The sequence below is a fragment of the Neoarius graeffei genome, chromosome 15 (genome assembly GCF_027579695.1).
Source record: "Neoarius graeffei isolate fNeoGra1 chromosome 15, fNeoGra1.pri, whole genome shotgun sequence".
In the NCBI taxonomy this organism is placed as follows: Eukaryota; Metazoa; Chordata; class Actinopteri; order Siluriformes; family Ariidae; genus Neoarius; species Neoarius graeffei.
Window position 1 is genome coordinate 55,842,171 of NC_083583.1, and position 22,883 is coordinate 55,865,053.

The 22,883-nt window shown below is 43.9% G+C and overlaps 2 protein-coding genes across 3 annotated transcripts in view; one reads left to right on the plus strand and one right to left on the minus strand.

The window, feature by feature from the left end:
* med16 (mediator complex subunit 16) overlaps window positions 1–5,602 on the minus strand; it is a 53,023-nt gene extending 47,421 nt beyond the window's left edge. The window contains exons 1-2 of the mRNA XM_060941671.1: window positions 5,118–5,602; window positions 641–748 (exon numbers count right to left, since the gene is read on the minus strand). Coding sequence (XP_060797654.1) covers window positions 641–748; window positions 5,118–5,259 — 250 coding nt within the window. The 5' untranslated portion in view covers window positions 5,260–5,602. The remainder of the gene's footprint in view (window positions 1–640; window positions 749–5,117) is intronic.
* Window positions 5,603–16,367: 10,765 nt separating this feature from the next.
* The window catches only part of tmem259 (transmembrane protein 259), a 58,039-nt gene continuing 51,523 nt past the window's right edge, over window positions 16,368–22,883 (plus strand). Inside the window, exon 1 of one of the 2 annotated variants that reach the window (XM_060941674.1) lies at window positions 16,368–17,338. In XM_060941674.1, the coding sequence (XP_060797657.1) occupies window positions 17,120–17,338 (219 nt within the window). In that variant the 5' untranslated portion in view covers window positions 16,368–17,119. The remainder of the gene's footprint in view (window positions 17,339–22,883) is intronic. The other variant, XM_060941673.1, reaches the window with a different exon arrangement.

The following is a 22,883-nucleotide window of genomic DNA, read 5'->3' on the forward strand; positions in this document are numbered from 1 at the left end:
AAAAAAAAAACCACTCTATCGAAACATTCTATCGAACGCATTTTCTATTGATATCAAGTATGCGTCTATCGCGATACGTATCATTTTATCGCCCAGCCCTAATACAGAGGGCTATTTGCATTATCTACCGTGAAAAAAAATATAGAAAAATTGCCTTATTGAGAGGCTCGGAAAAATTGCACATTACAGGTAGACTCTGTATATATACACACACACACACACACATGTATACATAATATTTTTATAAACTCTTGTGGTTACCAAAGGACTAGCCCTCCACTGAAACCCTAGCTATGTGATAGGCGAGAGGCCGAGGGCTACGGAAACGGAGATCGGCGCCGCCCTATGTGCCACATGGCGTGGAAGGACTTTGAACCACTGTATACCAGGAACACCACACAAGATGTGCTCAGACCCAGACATCTAGCCCTTGTAAAAGTCGCTCAGATCCTTACACTTGCCCGTTTTTTCCTGCTTCCAGCACATCGACTTCAAATCTCTCCCACCCCTTGACGGGTTCCACTGTAATGAGATAATCAAATCTTCACTTCACCTGTCAGTAGTCATAAAGTTACGTCTGATCAGTGGATGAGAGACAGATGTTTGCTGTTACTTAACAATGAAAATCTAATGCACTCACCTGATTGGTCCCATTCAAGGCATGAGATAACTTCTGTATGACCAGAGTTGATGGAGTAGACATCCCAAGGATGCTCAGAATCAATGATATGAATCATATGACTGAGATCTAAACCAAAAAGAGAACAGGATCTGCATGTTTTACGGTATACCTTTTATTTAAAGTGCATATCACAGGTAAATTCAGGAGCAAGATCAATGTAAGTCTCCTATTTTATATTAAACTTATCAAATATCTGTCACATTTTGTGCAATTTTTTTACCTTGCGCAATACCAGAAAAATTCAGTTGAAATCAAGCCATTTGAGGCGAATTGGTCCGCCTCTGAAAAAACTTGGCATTTGGATTTCCCGGCAAACAGTGATTTTCGTGACGTCGCGTGCGGGACGCCTCCCTCTGAATCCTACGTCAGCGCTGGTTTGTTTATGAGAAAACGACCTGGTGGTTTTCTGCAAATTTCTTCAACGTTATCACGTAATTATTAAAATGGTTAACAGATGTATCGTAGGAGGGTGTAGCAACACCAGTCTTGATGGGATTAGTACTCATCGTTTCCCAAAAGACCGGACAAAGAGAGAAATGGGAGCGCTTCGTGCGAGGCACCCGGAAGCCGAGGACCAAAGCAGAGCCGAGAAAAATTCACAAGTCGACTGTTGCCAGGGTAAGAAATAAGAGAGACTATACTCTAAATTAGGTGTTCCTGTGTTTGTGTGGTACACACATAATGTTATTTATTGACACAAAAGTAAACAACATGAAAGCGCTGGGCAATAATACACTTACAGCACACGCATCAAGGGATGTGCGTGTCAGGGCTTGAGATCTTGGGACCTGTCAAACACATTAAATGTATATAGGTCCGTCTCAGAAACTGGGTACTGTGGGGGTCCCCCACTAAATATACTCACAGTCAAACTATACGGTTTTGAATGATGTTGGTTTTAATTTGAAATAAAATAATGAAAGAAATAATACAGATAAAACTACATTTTTGATGTGAATATTCAGAATTCGGCAAAAATTCTGCAAATTTGTGGAAAAAATGGCGGCTTGATCTGGGACATGATAAACGGTTGACTACATCGCATTCCCTTAAAAAGGCTGTAGTCCACTGAAAAGTCTACAGTTATCACTAATTGTATTTTAAGTTGTAACGTTATACACCTAAGGATTGTTGCGCTCACAGAATAATCATAACTGTAATAAAACATCATGCCAAATATTTTATCACCGCCGTAACTCCATTTTCCGCAGACCCCAAACCAATACGATCGTGTGTTTTGATCTAAACGGAAAGCCTCAGGGTCAAGGTCACGACCTCACCAAAAGTAGGAACTTAAAATCACTACGCCATATAAACATTGTTATAAATCTGCGATTTTGTTTTTTAAAACGAAAGCTGAAAGTTAGGTATAGAATATGTTTCTTACAGAATATGTTACGATGGTAGCTGGTCTTGTATGAATTTCTGAGCTATAAAATGAGTTGTGGTCTATTTTTTACCGTAGCGTGTTATTTGTGTGCAGGGAAGGACACGCATTAACAATTTGCATGTGTAGAATGGAATTTTCCACTCCAGCAGTTAGAAGTTGATCGTGCTTCCATTTGCGGTCTGTTACACGGGTGATCTGTTCGGACGTTATCGCTGAAAAGGTGAATTTTGACAGTTTTATTTTGTTTTAGTCTTGCAGTATAAGGCAATAGAATGTTTCTTTTTCATCTTACTTTCATATTTTGTAGTGTTTGCGTATTTTTGGCCAATATTTTGCAGCCATGGTCAATTTAGATCGAACTTTTGATAGAATCTACGGCCGGTCATTTTGCCCCGCCCCGCGCTCCGTCTGGTGCGGTAGTGATGTCCCGTTGCTCGTGCGCCGCAGCAGAGACCCGCGCGACCTTCAGCCGGTACAGTCGCTGTTCTTTTACCAGCGCCGTTATTCTCATCTTTCTGGTGTGTTCTTGATTTTTCCATCATGTCCTATTTCGCCATATCAAATACCCAAACTGCATCATATTATTCATATTTAAGTGAATAATCAATTCAGTCATCATAACTTGGCATTTTTAACCCAAGCAATCAAAAAGAGGAAATTTATTCAATATTTTCACTCCTCTGTGAAGGAGGGGCCTTAATTCTTCATGATGGAGTTATTTTATATGGAAATCAATTTTACAAAAGCATTTGAATTGTAATCAAAAAAAAATTTCCACAGTGGAGGCCAGATAAAGCAAGATGCTATCTTTATTCTTATTAAACATGACAAAAGAAACATTGTTAGTTAAATGCAAAAAAAAAGTAAAATTAGAAAATTTATTTTGACCATAATGTCCCAAATGAGAGACCAGTTTCTGAGACGGACCCATATACAACCCTGCTTAGCTGATTCCATGTGTGTAGCTTATGAAATCTTTCTCCTACAGTAGCCAGTACTCTTCTAAATGAAGAAATATATAAATAGGTATATGTTATTTACCAGCTGGGAGGTCCGTATCATGAAATATTGTGACTGAGGTCTTGAAAGTACTAACCAAGGCCCTCTGGGCCGAGGTCACAGTGTTTCACCATACGGACCGAACTTAAGCTGGTAAATATAATATTTATTTTTTTCTTTACCAAATTCTAACAGAAAACGAGAATGTCTGAAAGGGAAAACCGAGCCGAGCCACCATTTTGAATCCTCATTCACAGTTGTAATGCAAATGGCTTCCTCCTCGGTATACAAGTGCACTTCCATGGCAGGAAAAAAAAAAAAAAAACAAATTTTGCCACCTATGTAGTCCCCTATTTATACAAATAGGAGTCATTCAGGATTCAGCCATGTTTTTGCTCGGCGTTAGCAAGTTACAGGTTTTCAGCTCTCTCCTGAAATGTTTTCTTTTATTTCTTCTTCCTCAGGGTAGTAAAACTTGCTTTCGCTATCCATGATGTAAAATTAATGCTATTGTGCTGAGAAATGCTGGCAAGAATTTATGATTTTTGATCATCTCATCTCATTATCTCTAGCCGCTTTATCCTTCTACAGGGTCGCAGGCAAGCTGGAGCCTATCCCAGCTGACTACGGGCGAAAGGCGGGGTACACCCTGGACAAGTCGCCAGGTCATCACAGGGCTGACACATAGACACAGACAACCATTCACACTCACATTCACACCTACGCTCAATTTAGAGTCACCAGTTAACCTAACCTGCATGTCTTTGGATCGATTTTTGATAATCTTATAAAATAAATAAATAAATGTTGACAAAAACTGCTACTATGTTTGTTGTTGTGAATGAGCAAGTCGCCAGAGGTCCGTAACCAGGATCCGTACCGTAGGATACAGACCCGCTTGCCAGCCAATCAGAGCGCGGGATTTGATGGAAAACGGACCACAAAAAAAAAAAATAAATAAATAATAATAATAATAATAATAATCTCATCTCATTATCTCAAGCCGCTTTATCCTGTTCTACAGGGTCGCAGGCAAGCTGGAGCCTATCCCAGCTGACTACGGGCGAAAGGCGGGGTACACCCTGGACAAGTCGCCAGGTCATCACAGGGCTGACACATAGACACAGACAACCATTCACACTCACATTCACACCTACGCTCAATTTAGAGTCACCAGTTAACCTAACCTGCATGTCTTTGGACTGTGGGGGAAACCGGAGCACCCGGAGGAAACCCACGCGGACACGGGGAGAACATGCAAACTCCACACAGAAAGGCTCTCGCCGGCCCCGGGGCGCGAACCCAGGACCTTCTTGCTGTGAGGCAACAGCGCTAACCACTACACCACCGTGCCGCCCTAATAATAATAGTAATTAGAAAAAGTATGATTTATGTAGGGCGGCACGGTGGTGTAGTGGTTAGCGCTGTCGCCTCACAGCAAGAAGGTCCGGGTTCGAGCCCCGGGGCCGGCGAGGGCCTTTCTGTGTGGAGTTTGCATGTTCTCCCCGTGTCCGCGTGGGTTTCCTCCGGGTGCTCCGGTTTCCCCCACAGTCCAAAGACATGCAGGTTAGGTTAACTGGTGACTCAATTGAGCGTAGGTGTGAATGTGAGTGTGAATGGTTGTCTGTGTCTATGTGTCAGCCCTGTGATGACCTGGCGACTTGTCCAGGGTGTACCCCGCCTTTCGCCCGTAGTCAGCTGGGATAGGCTCCAGCTTGCCTGCGACCCTGTAGAGCAGGATAAAGCGGCTAGAGATAATGAGATGAGATGAGATATCCAGACTCATTTGATTTGTTTCTGCTGTAGACAGATGGCCTTGTGCAAAATTACCCTTCTGGATGAGTGTGTAAAGGGACATACTTTCATATATTTAAAAAAAAAAAAAAAAACACTAAATTGGTCCAGGATATGCACTTTAACTCTCTTGAATGAGTGTTTAGGGTAAACCCGACTGTGAGAGCTCCTGTTAGACAGACGAATGTATGCACGAGTATCACGAAGCAGAGTCTGATCCTGGTGAACAGTGTGTGTGTGTGTTTATCCCACCTTTGTCTTCATCTTCATTTTTCAGGTCGGTGGTGAAGGCGATGAGGTTCCTGCAGGACCACGCACACACCAGCGGGATTGATGGACAGTGGTTGCTTTTGGTTTTCTTCTCCCACTCGCACACATACACAACATCCATCATTAAACCACTGACGAGTCTTCTAGCTTGTAATCTTATGGAAACTTACTGGAATAACTTCACAAACCCATTCCATTCACATCTGCCTGTCTGTTTGTCCACTTAGCTTCCTAGCTTGCTTGCTAGCTCGCCAAAACAAACCGTGAAATAGTTAAACGCACAAAACCAATAAGAACCAAATGTCAATTTTCCAAATTATACCTAATTTATATGTTTCTAATTAATAATATGCCGACAGTACCGACAAAATAACATCCTGAACTATCATGTCACCATTTCTATTAAAAAAAAAACCCAACAACAACTGTGAACGGACATGTAATTCATGTCTACATCTACGTACAAAAATCACATGCTGCCATATTAAACAGTACGTTAACTTCGCAAACCAACGCAAATTCTTCTTCTTTTAATTGGCGGTTGGCAAACAACTTTTTGGAAGCATTACCGCCACCTACCGAAATGGAGTGTGAGTCTGGGTGTAAACTATCTCTACTATAAACAAAATAATAATTAAATAAAAAATATATATATCTCATCTCATCTCATTATCTCTAGCCGCTTTATCCTTCTACAGGGTCGCAGGCAAGCTGGAGCCTATCCCAGCTGACTACGGGTGAAAGGCGGGGTACACCCTGGACAAGTCGCCAGGTCATCACAGGGCTGACACATAGACACAGACAACCATTCACACTCACATTCACACCTACGGTCAATTTAGAGTCACCAGTTAACCTAACCTGCATGTCTTTGGACTGTGGGGGAAACCGGAGCACCCGGAGGAAACCCACGCGGACACGGGGAGAACATGCAAACTCCACACAGAAAGGCCCTCGCCGGCCCCAGGGCTCAAACCCGGACCTTCTTGCTGTGAGGCGACAGCGCTAACCACTACACCACCGTGCCACCCTAATATATATATCATTATTATAATAATAAAGAAAATTAGAAAAAAGTAAAGAAAGAGTGAAAGAAATGAAAGAGAGAATCCATTATATTCTTCTAATCAGTCCAGTGACTTCCATAAAGTGAAATAAATGCTTAAAGCACATCTCGCTTGAGTTCCTCTGCAAAATTGCTTTTACATTAAAAGGCACACTTTCTGACTGTAATCCAAGGATGAGGTGCTGCCTCTCCTGCTCAAACTTGACACAATGTTCAATTGCATGCTCCACAGTCTCAATAGAACCACATACACCACACTTTCCATCCTCATGCTTTTTAAAGAGAAATAGAGTACTGTTCAGACCAGAATGCCCAAACCTCATTCTAGATATAATATCCTCCTCTTTGGTGGATCTTGCTGTTGGCCTTGCATGACCTACCACCCTTTGAATTGCATAATATTTCCTCCCAGTAGCTGCACCATTCCACTCACTCTGCCATAACTCTCTGGACTTTGACTTAATTAGTGACTTTACCTCAGTCTTACTATAGGCAATTTCTAAGGTGACCTCAGGGGTCACACATGCTTTTTTGGCGTTCATGTCTGCCAACTCATTCCCTCTTATCCCAATATGTGCTGGGATCCATAAGAAAGTTACATCTGTACCTGAGTTTATAATTCCACTAACCAATTGCGCAATTTCCAACACTAAGTCTTGTCTGGACTCTGACATAGTATTCTGAATACTCCTCAGCGCAGAAGCAGAATCTGAAGCAATAAGCACTCCACCCTTAGGACTACATCCCTCTATCCAGGATAATGCAGTGAGGATGGCTACTAGTTCTGCTGTGTATACTGCAAGATCATTGGTTAACCTTTCTGTTTTGCAAATTTTGAGCTCTGGAACTACAAATGCAATGCCAACTTTACCGCCTGCAGACTTTGATGCATCAGTATAGACCCTAAGTTTGTCCTTGTACTGTACACTAATATGGCACTCGACCATATCTTTGCTGAAGTCTTCGCTCTTCTTCAACTCCAGAAGTACTAAATCTATTACTGGCTTCTTTAACAACCATGGCGGCACAACTGGATGTGAAACAGCTGGGCACAGAGCTAGCGCCTGCAAGCCCAACGCCTCTACTTTTTGTGGAACCACCCACCCAAAGCTTTTACCTGGTTTATCTCTCTCCTGGCAATGTATTAACGTAGACTTACTAATATGATCATTTCTTTGCCCTCTGAGGTTAGCCCAATAGACCAAGGCCAGCTGGTCCCTCCTTATATATAGTGGCATTTCCCCCATCTCTACCTGTATAGCATTAACAGGAGTAGATTTCATGGCCCCACAACATAATCTTAATGCCTTATGCTGGATGACATCTAGTTTCCTCAACAGCGTCTTAGATGCAGATCTGTATGCCACACACCCGTAGTCAAATACGGATCTTATAAGGCTGACATATATAGTCCTCAAAGCTGACCTTTTGGCTCCCCAATCCACTCCACACAGGCAGCGCATTACATTTAGTACCTTTTTACACTTGTCTAGCATGCTCTGTATATGCGCAGACCAGGTTAACCTCTTATCAAACCATAGGCCCAAGTATTTAAAACACTCAACTCTTTCTAACTCACATCCAAATAAGTTCAACTTCAACTCCATAGGAATATTTCTTCTGGTAAAAAACACAGTTTTAGTTTTATCTATAGAAATTCTAAATCCCCACTGCAGAGCCCAGTTTTGGACCTTATCAATTGACTGCTGCATTTTGTGGACAATGAAATCAACATTTCTCCCCCTTTTCCACATAGCACCATCATCTGCAAACAAAGCAACATTAACTGATCCCTGCACTTCCTTAAAAACATCATTAATCATGATCAGGAACAATATCGGACTGATGATGCTTCCTTGAGGTGTGCCATTTTCCACTGTATGTTCACTGCTTAGCTCTTCATTAATTTTGACCATGATTCTTCTACCTGTTAGGAAGTCTCTAACCCACTGAAACATTCTACCCATTATGCCCATCTGTCTCAGTTTAATTAGAAGTCCCTCTCTCCAGACCATATCATATGCTTTTTCTACGTCAAAAAACACTGCCAGCACTGTTTCCTTGTTAACCTGAGCTTTCCTTATTGAATCTTCTAAGGCCACCATAGGATCCATAGTACCCCTTCCCTGCCTAAATCCACTCTGGTAGCTGTGCAGAATATTTTGCGTTTCTAACCAGTAGACCATTCTGTCATTCACCATTCTCTCCATTATTTTACCCAACTGCGATGTCAGTGCTATGGGTCTATAGTTTGTTGGAATCTTTGGATCTTTCCCAGGCTTCCTTATTGGGATTATTACTGCCTGTTTCCATTCAGTTGGAATGACTCCTTCCACCCATACCTTATTAATTAAACCCAGCACCACCTCCTTCCCTTTATCTGTCAGCTTCTCCAACATAATATAGCAAATCCCATCTCTTCCAGGGGTAGACCTTCCCACTTTCTTTATTGCCCTCTTAAATTCACTCAAATCAAAGAGCGTATTTAAAACATTCTCATCGCCCATTTCCTCTTCTAAAACATGCCTGTATTTTCCTATTGTCATTTCTCTTCCCCTTGCCTCAGCGGGAGTGAGGTTTCCTGAGCTATGTACCTTTACAAGTGCCTTAGCAATGGCTTCTGCCTTGCCCTTACTACTTATAATAGCTCTGCCTTCTTCCATCATTACTGGATACTCAAAGTGTCTCCTATTGCCTCTCATTTTTTTAATCATTCCCCATACTCTTTCTAATGGGGTAGTTCTATCCAAAGTGTCACAAACCAACGCAAATAACGTAAATTCTTCTTCTTCTTTGGTTTATTGGCGGATTACGTCTCTTTGGTGCATACCGCCACCTACTGTACAGGAGTGTGTAAAGGGACTTAAGGGCCCCATACACGTTCAAAAAAGTCGTCAAAATTTTGTAGCAAAATTTTGATATCAAAATTTTGATGCAAAATTTTGATGTAAAATGTCCACACACGATTCAATGTTTTTTCTATCAAAAATTCAGTATTGTCAAAAACTTTGACATGGACACAGCAGTGGCCGTAGCACTTGTGTTCGCTTTGGACAATGAACCGCCTTGGCATCGACGGAAATGGTCGAAAGACTGGTTTTTGAAACGGCGAACGTACGGTCACGTCAACCTCCTCAGAGAACTTCGTCTCAAAGAACCAGAGGACTTCCGTAATTTCCTTAGGATGGATGCCCCATCCTTCAATGAATTATTGGACCTTGTCAAGCCATTGATATTGAAAGAAGACACTGTGATGCGTTCATCTATACCACCAAGTGAACGCTTGTCCATCAAGCCCCCCACACACGCATCAATAATTTGACGACTCTTCAAAAAATATCAAAGTGATTTGATATGTCAAAATTTGGGTTCAAAATTTTGACATCAAATTTTTGACATCAAAACACCCTACACACGATCAAACTTTGTATCAAAATTTTTATATCAAAATTTTGATACAAAATTTTGACGACTTTTTTGAACGTGTATGGGGCCCTTTAGCAGACTATCATGGCTACCTGAAGTTGAAGAAAAAATTAAAAATAATAATAAAAAGGATCCTAGATCCTTTTGATTAAACCCGTGTCATTAAGATAAATAAATAGGGATTTGATCCTGTCTCTCTGCATTCCTTCTTCCTTAAGGATGTTTTCTATTCCATTATCAGTCTCACTTTCTCTCCATTGCTGTCTGTGTTCTGTGTATTTATTGCGATTAAATAAAACATGAACTACATCTGGGCGGCACGGTGGTGTAGTGGTTAGCGCTGTCGCCTCACAGCAAGAAGGTCCGGGTTCGAGCCCCGTGGCCGACGAGGGCCTTTCTGTGCGGAGTTTGCATGTTCTCCCCGTGTCCATGTGGGTTTCCTCCGGGTGCTCCGGTTTCCCCCACAGTCCAAAGACATGCAGGTTAGGTTAACTGGTGACTCTAAATTGACCGTAGGTGTGAATGTGAGTGTGAATGGTTGTCTGTGTCTATGTGTCAGCCCTGTGATGACCTGGCGACTTGTCCAGGGTGTACCCCGCCTTTCGCCCGTAGTCAGCTGGGATAGGCTCCAGCTTGCCTGCGACCCTGTAGAAGGATAAAGCGGCTAGAGATAATGAGATGAGATGAGAAGTAGAACTTCTGTTTTTATTTTAGATTTAGCTTCTCCCTTCCCCATTGAAATATTAATTCCTATGTTCTTTTTCCAGCATTTTCTTAGCAATTTTGTCAGCCACTTCATTTCCTTTAATCCCAACACGGGCTGGAACCCAACAAAACTGAACTAATAATCCAAGGTTCTTAAGATTCAATAAAACATGTCTTGCCTCTATTATCAAAAAATTGAGTTTCCTGTTTCACACTGCCAATGAATCAGTACATATGACAGATCTTAGTGGTTTGACTTCTTCAATCCATCTCAGAGCAGTTATTATTCCCGCTAATTCTATAGAATATATTGACAAAAAGTTGCTAAGCCTATATCCATACTTTTTGTTGAATTTGGGAATATATATCCCAATTCCACAATGCCCATCTTGTGGATCTTTTGACCCATCTGTAAATATTTTAATAAAACCATAATATTTAGATATAAGATGTATTTGGCTGCATTCTGCAAGGCTTTGTTCATTAGGCTGCTCTACTTTTTCATTCAGCAGTTCTAAATCAATGGATGGAACAGGCAGCACCCATGGAGGAACTGTACTCAACACAAGTGCAGGGCTTATGTTAAAATCTCATCTCATCTCATTATCTATAGGCACTTTATCCTGTTCTACAGGGTCGCAGGCAAGCTGGAGCCTATCCCAGCTGACTACGGGCGAAAGGCAGGGTACACCCTGGACAAGTCGCCAGGTCATCACAGGGCTGACACATAGACACAGACAACCATTCACACTCACATTCACACCTACGGTCAATTTAGAGCCACCAGTTAACCTAACCTGCATGTCTTTGGACTGTGGGGGAAACCGGAGCACCCGGAGGAAACCCACGCGGACACGGGGAGAACATGCAAACTCCACACAGAAAGGCCCTCGCCGGCCACAGGGCTCGAACCCAGGACCTTCTTGCTGTGAGGCGACAGCGCTAACCACTACACCACCGTGCCGCCCTGGACAGAAGACATTGATTAATTTTCTATAACAGCAGCTCTGACATTATTCTTGCTGTGGTTTATATTAATGCACCTGTTCACAGGGACTTAAGTGGCAGACACTCTACATTCATTTTCTATAGAGCTTATCCATCATGGGTCTCGGGTAAGCTGGAGCCAATCCCGGCTGACATCAGGTGAGAGGCAGGGCACACCCTGGACGGGTCATCAGCCTATCACGGGTTACACTTTATTGTGCTATCCATGTATTTTAATGTGAACTGTACTTATATTCTGTACATTATTTTACTAAATAAACTCCTCATCATCGGGCAGCATGGTGGTGTAGTGGTTAGCGCTGTCGCCTCACAGCAAGAAGGTCCGGGTTCGAGCCCCGTGGCCGGCGAGGGCCTTTCTGTGTGGAGTTTGCATGTTCTCCCTGTGTCTGCGTGGGTTTCCTCCGGGTGCTCCGGTTTCCCCCACAGTCCAAAGACATGCAGGTTAGGTTAACTGGTGACTCTAAATTGAGCGTAGGTGTGAATGTGAGTGTGAATGGTTGTTTGTCTCTATGTGTCAGCCCTGCGATGATTTGGCGACTTGTCCAGGGTGTACCCCGCCTTTCGCCCGTAGTCAGCTGGGATAGGCTCCAGCTTGCCTGCGACCCTGTAGAAGGATAAAGCGGCTAGAGATAATGAGATGAGATGAGACAAACAACAAACCAATAGCCAGGGGCAGTTTTCAAATAAAGACATTAAATAATGAGCACAATTGAAAAGTTTTCGCAGCTTTCTTGTTTTTAGAATCAGAGATGATTTTGATCTACTGTTCAGTTTCCTTTTCGAAGGCTATAAACGAAAATGACTAAACTTGGCTTTACGAATATGGTATTTTCCTAAAATGATCAACAAATTTATTATATATTAACTCTTTCTGTTTTTTTTTTTTTTGCTTTTGTTGTTATGGAAACCAAACAATACATATTTCCAACGCAGAGAAAAATCAGAGGCAAGCTTGGCTGTAATGTACCGGGTTATTTCTGTCCAGAATCTGAGGGTAAAGGGACACTGCCAGAACAGCTGCATTATTGTTTCCGGGTCTGTCTCACACAATGAACAGGCCACACAAATGTCTCTCTTAAACTTAAGCATATCATGCTTGGCAGGATAGTATCTATGAATCAGTTTGAAAGACACCTCCCTTATTTTGTTTGTAAGGAGGTTCCACACACTGCTCCAGTTCAGGTCACCAACAAGACCAGTCCAGTACTGAACCACAGACGTAACTTTTCCAGCCTCTTATTGCCCCTGTCCCAACTTTTTTGAGATGTGTTGCTGTCATGAAATTTCAAATGAGCCAATATTTGGCATGAAATTTCAAAATGTCTCACTTTCGACATTTGATATGTTGTCTATGTTCTATTGTGAATACAATATCAGTTTTCGAGATTTGTAAATTATTGCATTCCGTTTTTATTTACAATTTGTACTTTGTCCCAACTTTTTTGGAATCGGGGTTGTAAGCTAAGAGAGATGAGACTGAGATGGTATGGACACATCCTGAGAAGAGATTCAAAGCATGTTGAGGATGGAGCTGCCAGGCACATGAAAACGATGAGGGCCAAAGAGGAGATACATGGATGTGGTGAGAGAGGACATGAAAGTGGCAGGTGTGGTAGACTGTGGGTGGTAAAAGAGAGCAACTGGACTTGCTTGAAGATTCTTGAAGACGTTTCACCTCTCATCCAAAAGGCTTCTTCAGTTCTGTCTGACTGGTAGGGAGCATCAGGTATTTATCCTCTCATGGATGAAAAGCTCATCTAAGGTGTCATTGAGTCATCCTGTTGGTGTGGGTCACTGGGGGCTGGTTGTGAACAGCCTCGAGAGTCATTGGATGATCAATGGATTGCTCGTTAGGGTGATCAATGGAATGCTGATTCTCTCTGTCCTCCTGTGCGTCACTGAAAACAGCTGGGTTTTGGTGTGCATTCAGTTGTCTGGGAAGTGTGCCAAGGACTGCATTGTAGGTGGCTGATAAATGATGTCTTAGACCATCACCTCTGTTCAGTGATGGCAGTTCCAGGTTGACAAAAATGGCTTCTTTAACTCCTCGCTCATACCAACAATCCTCTCTGGCTAAAATGTGTACGTTGCAATCCTGAAATGAGTGTCCTTTGTTGTTAAGATGAAGGTAGACAGCAGAGTCCTGGCCTGAGGAACTGGCTCTCCTGTGTTGAGCCATGCACCTGTGAAGCGGTTGTTTTGTCTCCCCAATATTCGAGTCCGTGCAACTTCACTGCACTGAATGGCGTACACTACGTTGTCCAGTTTGTGTCTGGGTATTCTGTCCTTTGGGTGGACCAGTTTCTGCTTCAGAGTGTTACTGGGTCTGAAATGTACCGGAATGTTGTGTTTGTAGAAGATCCTCCTGAGTTTCTCAGATAGACCAGAAATGTAGGGAATGACAATGTTCTTGCGTTTGTTCCTGTTATCCTCCTTGTCCGTTCCGTTCCTTTTTCTGCTCTTGACGAAAGACCAGTTGGGATACCCGCAGTTCTGAAGTGCTTTCTTGATGTGATTCTGCTCCTTCTCTTTTCCCTCTATCGTTGTAGGGATATTCTGAGCCCTGTGTTGCAAGTAGAGGTCTGCGCTGGTCGGATTTTTCAGTCCCGCTCCCGCCCGCATTGTGCAGTCCCACTCCCGCCCGCGCCCGCAAAGAATTATGATTTTCAGTCCCGCTCCCGCCAGCGCCCACAAAGAATTATGATTTTCAGTCCCGCTCCCGCCCACGTCTGCCATATTTTGTCCCGCTCCCGCCCGCAAATCCCGCATGATGCAGACGTTCGCGTTATTTCTCAGGAAAGTTCTTGTCTTGACACAGCGTGATGGTGCCCCGCCCCCTACTTTGAGTGGATTTGAGCATAAATATCTACAGCTCACGTTCGTTATTATTTACCTTGTTTCTGAATTCAGCATGTAGTGTCTCTAATAATAATAATAATAATTAGTGCTGTCAAGCGATTAAAATATTTAATAGCGAATCGCACATTTTTGTCACATGCGGAACCATTGTAATTCTCTGATCAGCATAAAAAAGTGAATGGGCTTGCTTTGTACCAATGTTGTTGTTTTTTTTTTATTGCAAAGCAGAGCTAGCAAGAGAACCATGAGTGAACAACTCTAATCAGAGAGACAGGTTACACAGTGCCGGTAGGCTTGACTCAATGCTATCCCAGAAATCCTTCCTGTAATATGCAAATTTGGCCGCCTCTGATTGGACAGCCAAATTTGCATATTACAGGAAGGATTTCTGGGATAGCATTGAGTCAAGCCTACCGTCACTGTGTAACCTGTCTCTCTGATTAGAGTTGTAGACTAACTCAAGCAGTAAATCATCTTACTCATGGTTCTCTTGCTAGCTGGGTGTGAATGGCGAGTCATTAGAGTGCTCAAAGGATTTCCCGTTAGGGTGATCAATGGTAAATTTAAGATGCCATTCCTCACTCAATCTGGCAATCTGACTCTCTCTGCAAATTTAGGTATCTTAAAATGTTTTTATTAATGCCAAATAAAATATCCAACACAAATTATATATGATAGACATAAATTAATAATTTATACATTTTATTTCGAACACGTTTTTAGTTAGCGGGACTGCAGCTTATCACCGCTCCCGCCCGCGCCGCATATGTGCACTCCCGCCCGCGCCCCCATATGTGCACTTCCGGCCCCGCCCGCGCCCCCATATGTGCACTTCCGGCCCCGCCCACGCCCGCAATGAGCTTTCAAAATTTGTCCCGCGCCGCACTGCTTTGTGGCGGGTCCCGCGAAGGAGTGCAGGGCTCTAGTTGCAAGGTCCTAATGACCCCCAATAAAATAAATACCTGATGCTCCCTACCAGTCAGACAGAACTGAAGAAGCCTTTCGGATGAGAGGTGAAATGTCTTCAAGAACCTTCAAGCAAGTCCAGTTGCTCTCTTTTACCACCCACAGTCTACCATGAACACTGTCGCCTCACAGCAAGAAGGTCCGGGTTCGAGCCCCGTGGCCGGCGAGGGCCTTTCTGTGCAGAGTTAGCATGTTCTCCCCGTGTCCGCGTGGGTTTCCTCCGGGTGCTCTGGTTTCCCCCACAGTCCAAAGACATGCAGGTTAGGTTAACTGGTGACTCTAAATTGACCGTAGGTGTGAATGTGAGTGTGAATGGTTGTCTGTGTCTATGTGTCAGCCCTGTGATGACCTGGCGACTTGTCCAGGGTGTACCCCGTCTTTCGCCCGTAGTCAGCTGGGATAGACTCCAGCTTGCCTGCGACCCTGTAGAACAGGATAAAGCGGCGAGAGATAATGAGATGAGATGACATGAGATGAGATGAGATGAGTCTACCATGACCTGGATGACTGAGAATCTTCACAGACAGGTGTGGTAGAGAAGGATGCTAAAGACTGGAAGCAATGGAGATGAAAGATTTGTTGTGGCGACCCTTAATCGGGAGCAAAAAGCCAAAAGGCCGAGAAGGGTTTGGATTAATAACTGCATTTGTATTTTGTTGCTGTTGTTCTCAATAAATATCTCATCTCATCTCATTATCTCTAGCCGCTTTATCCTGTTCTACAGGGTCGCAGGCAAGCTGGAGCCTATCCCAGCTGACTACGGGCGAAAGGCGGGGTACACCCTGGACAAGTCGCCAGGTGATCACAGGGCCGACACATAGACACAGACAACCATTCACACTCACATTCACACCTACGCTCAATTTAGAGTCACCAGTTAACCTAACCTGCATGTCTTTGGACTGTGGGGGAAACCGGAGCACCCAGAGGAAACCCACGCGGACACGGGGAGAACATGCAAACTCCACACAGAAAGGCCCTCGCCGGCCCCGGGGCTCGAACCTGGACCTTCTTGCTGTGAGGCGACAGCGCTAACCACTACACCACCATGCCGCCCTCTCAATAAATATATATATATATATATATATATATATATATATATATATATATATATATAAAATTAAACTAAAATCTTGCATAAACTCATCCAGGCCACAGGTGGCGCTGTAGTTTGGAGCTCAACCTGGTCTGGTCTGTGTACCACCTTCTTTTCGGTCACTCCCAAGTCCGCCGAAAATCTTGTGTAAACAGGAGCTGGGTGAGAGTCGCTGCAGTGTCCGTCGGAAAGGATTGTTTTATTTTAAAGAATAAGTTTTATATGTTGGAGGTGGCGGCTGAGTTTTTACACGGAGTTGGTGTTAAACGGCACAACATCCGGGTCCTGTGGTGGCTATAGCGACTAACCAGCCCGCACGGCACAGCAGCTCGTGCAGCTAAACCATTAGTTTACGGGGCTAGCTTAGCTTAGCTTAGTTTAGCTTAGCTGAACTGTGTGTGGTCTCGATATCAGGCTTTATTCAGGATTATATCTGGGGCTGCGAGTTATTTATTTAACTACAGTGCATTAGAGAAAAAAACAAACGGTAGCTGGTGAAGAAAAAGCGGGCAATGTTAGCAGGGTGGTGATAAGCGCTCGGTGAACTTGGCTAGCTAGCAAACAGTGCTGTGTTGGTTAGTGAAGCAACGTCGGCTGAAAAAGCTGTGACATGATAAACTTGAGCTTTTTCCCAGGTCATGTCAGGGGACGCGTGCAGTACTACAGGCTGGCAGTGACGCCTTAACCAGGAGTCGGTAGAGTCTTCACAGCAGCACAGAAGAGAATTACCGTCACGACATAGTGAAGCGACACATCAGGCGGTTTGGTGGAGAGTGTGTGTGTGTGTGCGCAGCTGTATTACTCCCCCATGACCCACCCTGGCAGTTTTGCTCCTCCAGCTGTGCCACCGGAATAACAATGTCAGACAATCAGGGCAACCTGAACAACAACAACGTTCCTCTGAACAACAATAACGGCGCGGCGAACCGACTCCGCAACCCGAACGTCAATCAGAACCCGCTGATCAATGTGCGGGACCGGCTCTTCCATGCGCTCTTCTTCAAGATGGCAGTCACATACGCCCGACTCTTTCCTCCGTCTTTTCGGAGGGTCTTCGAGTTCTTCGTCCTCCTGAAGGTAAGCTTAGTCTCATGTGACTCGGCCTGGAAAGCAGCACCTCATGGTTTTAGTAAACGAACCAACAAATCCTCAGCTCTCAACTTTACACTTGGGTTTTTTTGCTTTCTTTTGCCCTTCAAGGTTGTGTTTGTTTCTCATGTTCTGTACCATGGCATAAAGACCACTGAGCAACAGCATGACGCATCTGATCTGAAATCAGGCTGATGGTGCTCGACCTGTTTGCATTCGTGCATGTTACCTTTCGGAAATGATACCGGAAGGACCTCGCTTTCTGTCAGCGTAAATGGAGAAAGTGTTTTTTAGCTCATACGTATGAGAGAACTCCTGCATGTTCAGCCGAGCTGAAGTTTGGAGAGCGGCGGCTGCAGTTATCGACACCTTAACGGTCTTTTGGCCGCTGCAAAAGCAGAAAAGACTTTCAATTCGGAAATTGTGCAGGAATAATTACTCAAACTTCCACTGGGAAAAAAATGGGTGGATTCCCGATTACTTACACTGCAAGGCTTAATGCTCAATTCCGATTTTTTTGTGAGGTCGTTCACATTAACAAATATATGCGACTTGTATGTGATCCTCAGTATGAACGAAAAGCGACCTAAGGCTACGTTCACACTGCAGGCTGAAGTGACTCAAATCCGATCTTTTCGCCCATATGTGACCTGTATCCAATCTTTTATTGACAATATGAACGACACAGATCCGATTTTTTTCAAATCCGACCCAGGCCGTTTGGATATGTGGTGCTAATTCCGATCCCTATCCGCTCTTTTCATATGCGACTTCAGTCTGAACCGCCAGGTCGCATTCATCCGACTTACACGTCATCAACAAGCCACAAACGTCACTATTCTGCGCTGAAGTAGGCGGCGGGTCTCTCAAAAAAAGTTACAACAACATGGCGCATAATCACGGGCGCAGATAGAGGGGGGGACTCGTCCCACCCAGATTTAAATTCACCTCGTTCGGTCCCCCCCGCTTATAGGGAGGAAAAAACGTCTATGCTGTCTTTCTTTGCATAAGGCAAACCTCACGGAAAAATCAAAACACTAATTACCATTCGGTTTATTGAGGTGCACAGCAGTGTATACATATAGTTGCAACAACTCACATAAAACAAAACAAAGACTGATATTCGGTTGGTTGAGCTGCGCAGACTGCACAGGTTGCGAGCTCGAGCTTGGTTGCTATGGTAACCCACAGCAAGTTTGACAGGCATATCGGGGTTGGGGTTGGTTTGCTGGCAGCTTTGTCCCCCCCAGTTTTTTGTCCCCCCCAGTTCAAAAAACGTATCTGCGCCCCTGCGCATGACATCAATGCGAGGGACGCTTCGGGCTGTGAAGGTTCTGAATCTTCTCAATGGAAGGACGCAGAGGTTAGGGAGCTGATTTCCATTTGGGGGGATGCAGCTATTCAAGCTAGATTGGATGGGTCATACCGCAACCGGGCGGTTTTACTTCCGTAAACACTGGCCATGCTCACTGCGTGTGACGTTGTCGTATCCTGCAATGCGCATGCGGAACACTTTTAGGTTGCTTTTCATTCATACTGAGGATCACATACAAGTCGCATACATTTGTTAATGTGAACGACTTCACAAAAAAATCGGAATTGAGCATTAAGCCTTGCAGTGTGAACGTAGCGTAAAAGTGTTCCGCATGCGCATTGCAGGATACGACGACGTCACACGCAGTAAGCATGGCCAGTGTTTACGGAAGTAAAACCGCCCGGTTGCGGTATGACCCATCCAATCTAGCTTGAATAGCTGCATCCCCCCAAATGGAAATCGGCTCCCTAACCTCTGCGTCCTTCCATTGAGAAGATTCAGAACCTTCACAGCCCGAAGCGTCCCTCGCATTGATGTCATGCGCAGGGGCGCAGATACGTTTTTTGAACTGGGAGGGACAAAAAACTGGGGGGGACAAAGCTGCCAGCAAACCAACCCCAACCCCGATATGCCTGTCAAACTTGTTGTGGGTTACCATAGCAACCAAGCTCGAGCTCGCAACCTGTGCAGTCTGCGCAGCTCAACCAACTGAATATCAGTCTTTGTTTTATGTGAGTTGTTGCAACTATGTATACACTGCCGTGCACCTCAATAAACCGAATGGTAATTAGTCTTTTGATTTTTCCGTGAGGTTTGCCTTATACAAAGAAAGACAGCATAGACGTTTTTTCCTCCCTATAAGCGGGGGGGACCGAACGAGGTGAATTTAAATCTGGGTGGGACGAGTCCCCCCCTCTATCTGCGCCCGTGATTATGCGCCATGTTGTTGTAACTTTTTTTGAGAGACCCGCCGCCTACTTCAGCGCAGAATAGTGACGTTTGTGGCTTGTTGATGACGTGTAAGTCGGATGAATGCGACCTGGCGGTTCAGACTGAAGTCGCATATGAAAAGAGCGGATAGGGATCGGAATTAGGACCACATATCCAAACGGCCTGGGTCGGTTTTGAAAAAATCGCATCTGTGTCGTTCATATTGTCAATAAAAGATCGGATACAGGTCACATATGGGCGAAAAGATCGGATTTGAGTCACTTCAGCCTGCAGTGTGAACGTAGCCTTAGTATATCAGGTCATGTGACTTCTTTGCCCACAGTTATCAACACTGTTACAGGGTTTTTTCTAGAAAGATCTAGTATGAGGGCGCACACCATGGCGAGGGAACGAAGCGAGGGGGGGATGGTGCCAGTTGTCCGTCCGTCCCCCCCGCCGTGCAAAGCCTTTGAAAAATTGAGGCTCCAATGGAACATTCTGAGGCTATCTGAGAGGGAAATTGTAACAAATTGTTCGTCAACATTGAAAAAGAAAGAAGTAATCTTCTTCTGCCCCGGACAGTCTTTGGCTTTCTTCCGCTTCGTGCTGCGGGATGACATCTTTAAATGCCCAAGTGTCAACAAAAACAACTCGCGAACTACTTCTGTCAAAAGCTCCCGCGCCGGTGGGTGAAAGGTCATTCAGTCTCGAGAAATCTCGCTCTACAAGTCAGCTGACCTTGTATGGAACCCATGTCAAATCTCACGAGAGCAGCCGCGACAAGTAAACAACATGGCGCCTCAGTCTAGAAAACGCCAATTCGGATCGTTTTTGCACCGTCTGGCGGTGTATCTACTATGATTGGAATATTTTTGGAGTAATTATAATGAATTTGATGATCAGACACATTGTCACGTGGTGTTTCTGGGATGTTTTCATGGAGAAAAGCTCGTTTTGAGAGACTGCATGTTGTGCAGTAGCATATAAGTGCATGGCTTAAGTGTGACTTGGGGTTCAATCGGCATTTTGGTAAGGGGGCGCACACCGAGAGCAAGAGGGCGCAGCGCCCCTGTTCCCCAGTTTAGACGAAAGCCTGCTGTTATACAGTTATCAACACTGTTATACAGTTGTCGACTCCTTTGCCCACAGTTATCGACACTGTTATACAGTTGTCGACTCCTTTGCCCACAGTTAGACATCCACATGATTATTTATTTAAAAAAAAATCAGTATGTGGTAGTAAGTTAACAAAACACATCTAGTTTTTATATTTAAAATTTGTTTTGCATAGACTTATATTTAGTACAAAATATCTTTTATATAAATATATAAATGTCGGTGCTTACGTAAATCAAGTCAAGCTTATTTTTATAGCGCTTTTAACAACAGACATTGTCGCAAAGCAGCTTTACAGAATTTAAATGACTTTAAACATGAGCTAATTTTATCTCTAATCTATCCCCAATGAGCACGCCTGTGGCGACAGTGGCAAGGAAAAACTCTCAAGGAACCTCAAGAGGAACCCGACTCAAAAAGGAACCCATCCTCATTTGGGTGATAACAGACGTGATTATAACAGTTTTAACATGAAGTCAGTTTCGTTGATGTTATAAACTCTTCATTGATGGAAACTTGAGTGCAAAACTGTTCATGACGACTGCAGCCCTAAAGTTAGCAAGTCAACTGTCGTCCTCAGACATAAAAGCATTACTGTAAGAGTCCAGAGCGTCCTCCAGGTGTGACTTTCAACTGTCCACATGGGGCCGTCCTCTACAGGGGAGGTGTGATGAGACTCCAGCCAGACACGGCACCAGGATGGATCAGGCAGGTCCGAGGAGCAGAAGAGGTCAGCATCTCGATCCCAGGATTGACATGTAACTCAGAGAGACAGACTGGGGGGAGAAAACACAGGTTATGTCTTATCCAATATCACCTGATGAGTAAGAACGGTATACATTTTGCGCTGAGTACAAGCAGGGACTCCGGCAAAACTAACAATGAGAGCATAACTAAAAGGGCAGAGCCAGAAGGTAACACAGGCATGAGGGAGCCCCAGGACATAAAGCAGCAGCCACTACACCGTCAAACTCGAGTGAGCAAGCGAGTGGGGACTGACAGCATCCATACATCCCAGTTTACCAAAACTCTGTCCGAGGATCCTCCAGATCTACACCTTTACCTCATAAACACCATTAACACAAGGCTTGACTAAACAGATATGTTTTCAGCCTCGACTTAAATGCTGAGACTGTGTCTGATTCCTGAACATTACTTTGAAGGCTGTTCCATAACTGTGGGGCTTTGTAAGAAAAGGCTCTGCCCCCTGATGTAGCCTTCACTATACGAGGTACCAGCAGATAGCCTGCACCTTTTGATCTAAGTAGGCGTGGCAGGTCATAGAGGAGCAGAAGTTCACTCAGGTACTGTGGTGCGAGACCATTCAGTGCTTTTAAAGGTCAATAGTAGTATTTTATAATCAATACGAAATTTGATTGGGAGCCAATGCAGTGTGGATAAGACGGGTGATGTGGTCATATTTTCTAGTTCTAGTAAGGACTCTTGCTGCTGCATTTTGAACTAACTGGAGCTTGTTTATGCACTTATTGGAACATCCAGATAGTAAGGCATTACAATAATCCAACCTGGAGGTAACGAAAGCATGGACTAGTTTTTCCGTGTCATGTAGTGACATTAAATTTCTTATCCTAGCAATATTTCTGAGATGAAAGAAAGCTATCCGGGTGATGTTATCAATGTGAGTTTCGAATGAAAGACTGGGGTCAATAATCACTCCAAGGTCTTTTACTGCTGCATGTGAAGAAACAGAAAGGCCATCCAGAGTTACTGTGTAATCAGAAAACTTACTTCTAGCTGCATGTGGTCCGAGTACAAGTATTTCAGTCTCGTCAGAGTTAAGCAGAAGGAAGTTAATAAGCATCCAGTGTCTAATGTCCTTTACACATTCCTCAATTCTATTAAGCTGGTGTCTCTCATCAGGTTTTGCAGAAACATACAACTGTGTGTCATCAGTATAACAGTGGAAACTAATACCATGTTTACGAATAATATCACCCAGAGGTAACATATATAAAGAAAACAGTAGTGGACCCAAGACAGAACCTTGTGGAACACCAAACTTTACCTCAGTACGTCTAGAAAAATCACCATTTACATCAACATACTGATAATGATCAGTTAAATAAGAGCTGAGCCAGGAGAGGGCCGTTCCCTTAACTCCCACAACATTTTCTAGTCTATCCAGAAGAATGGAATGATCAATGGTACCAA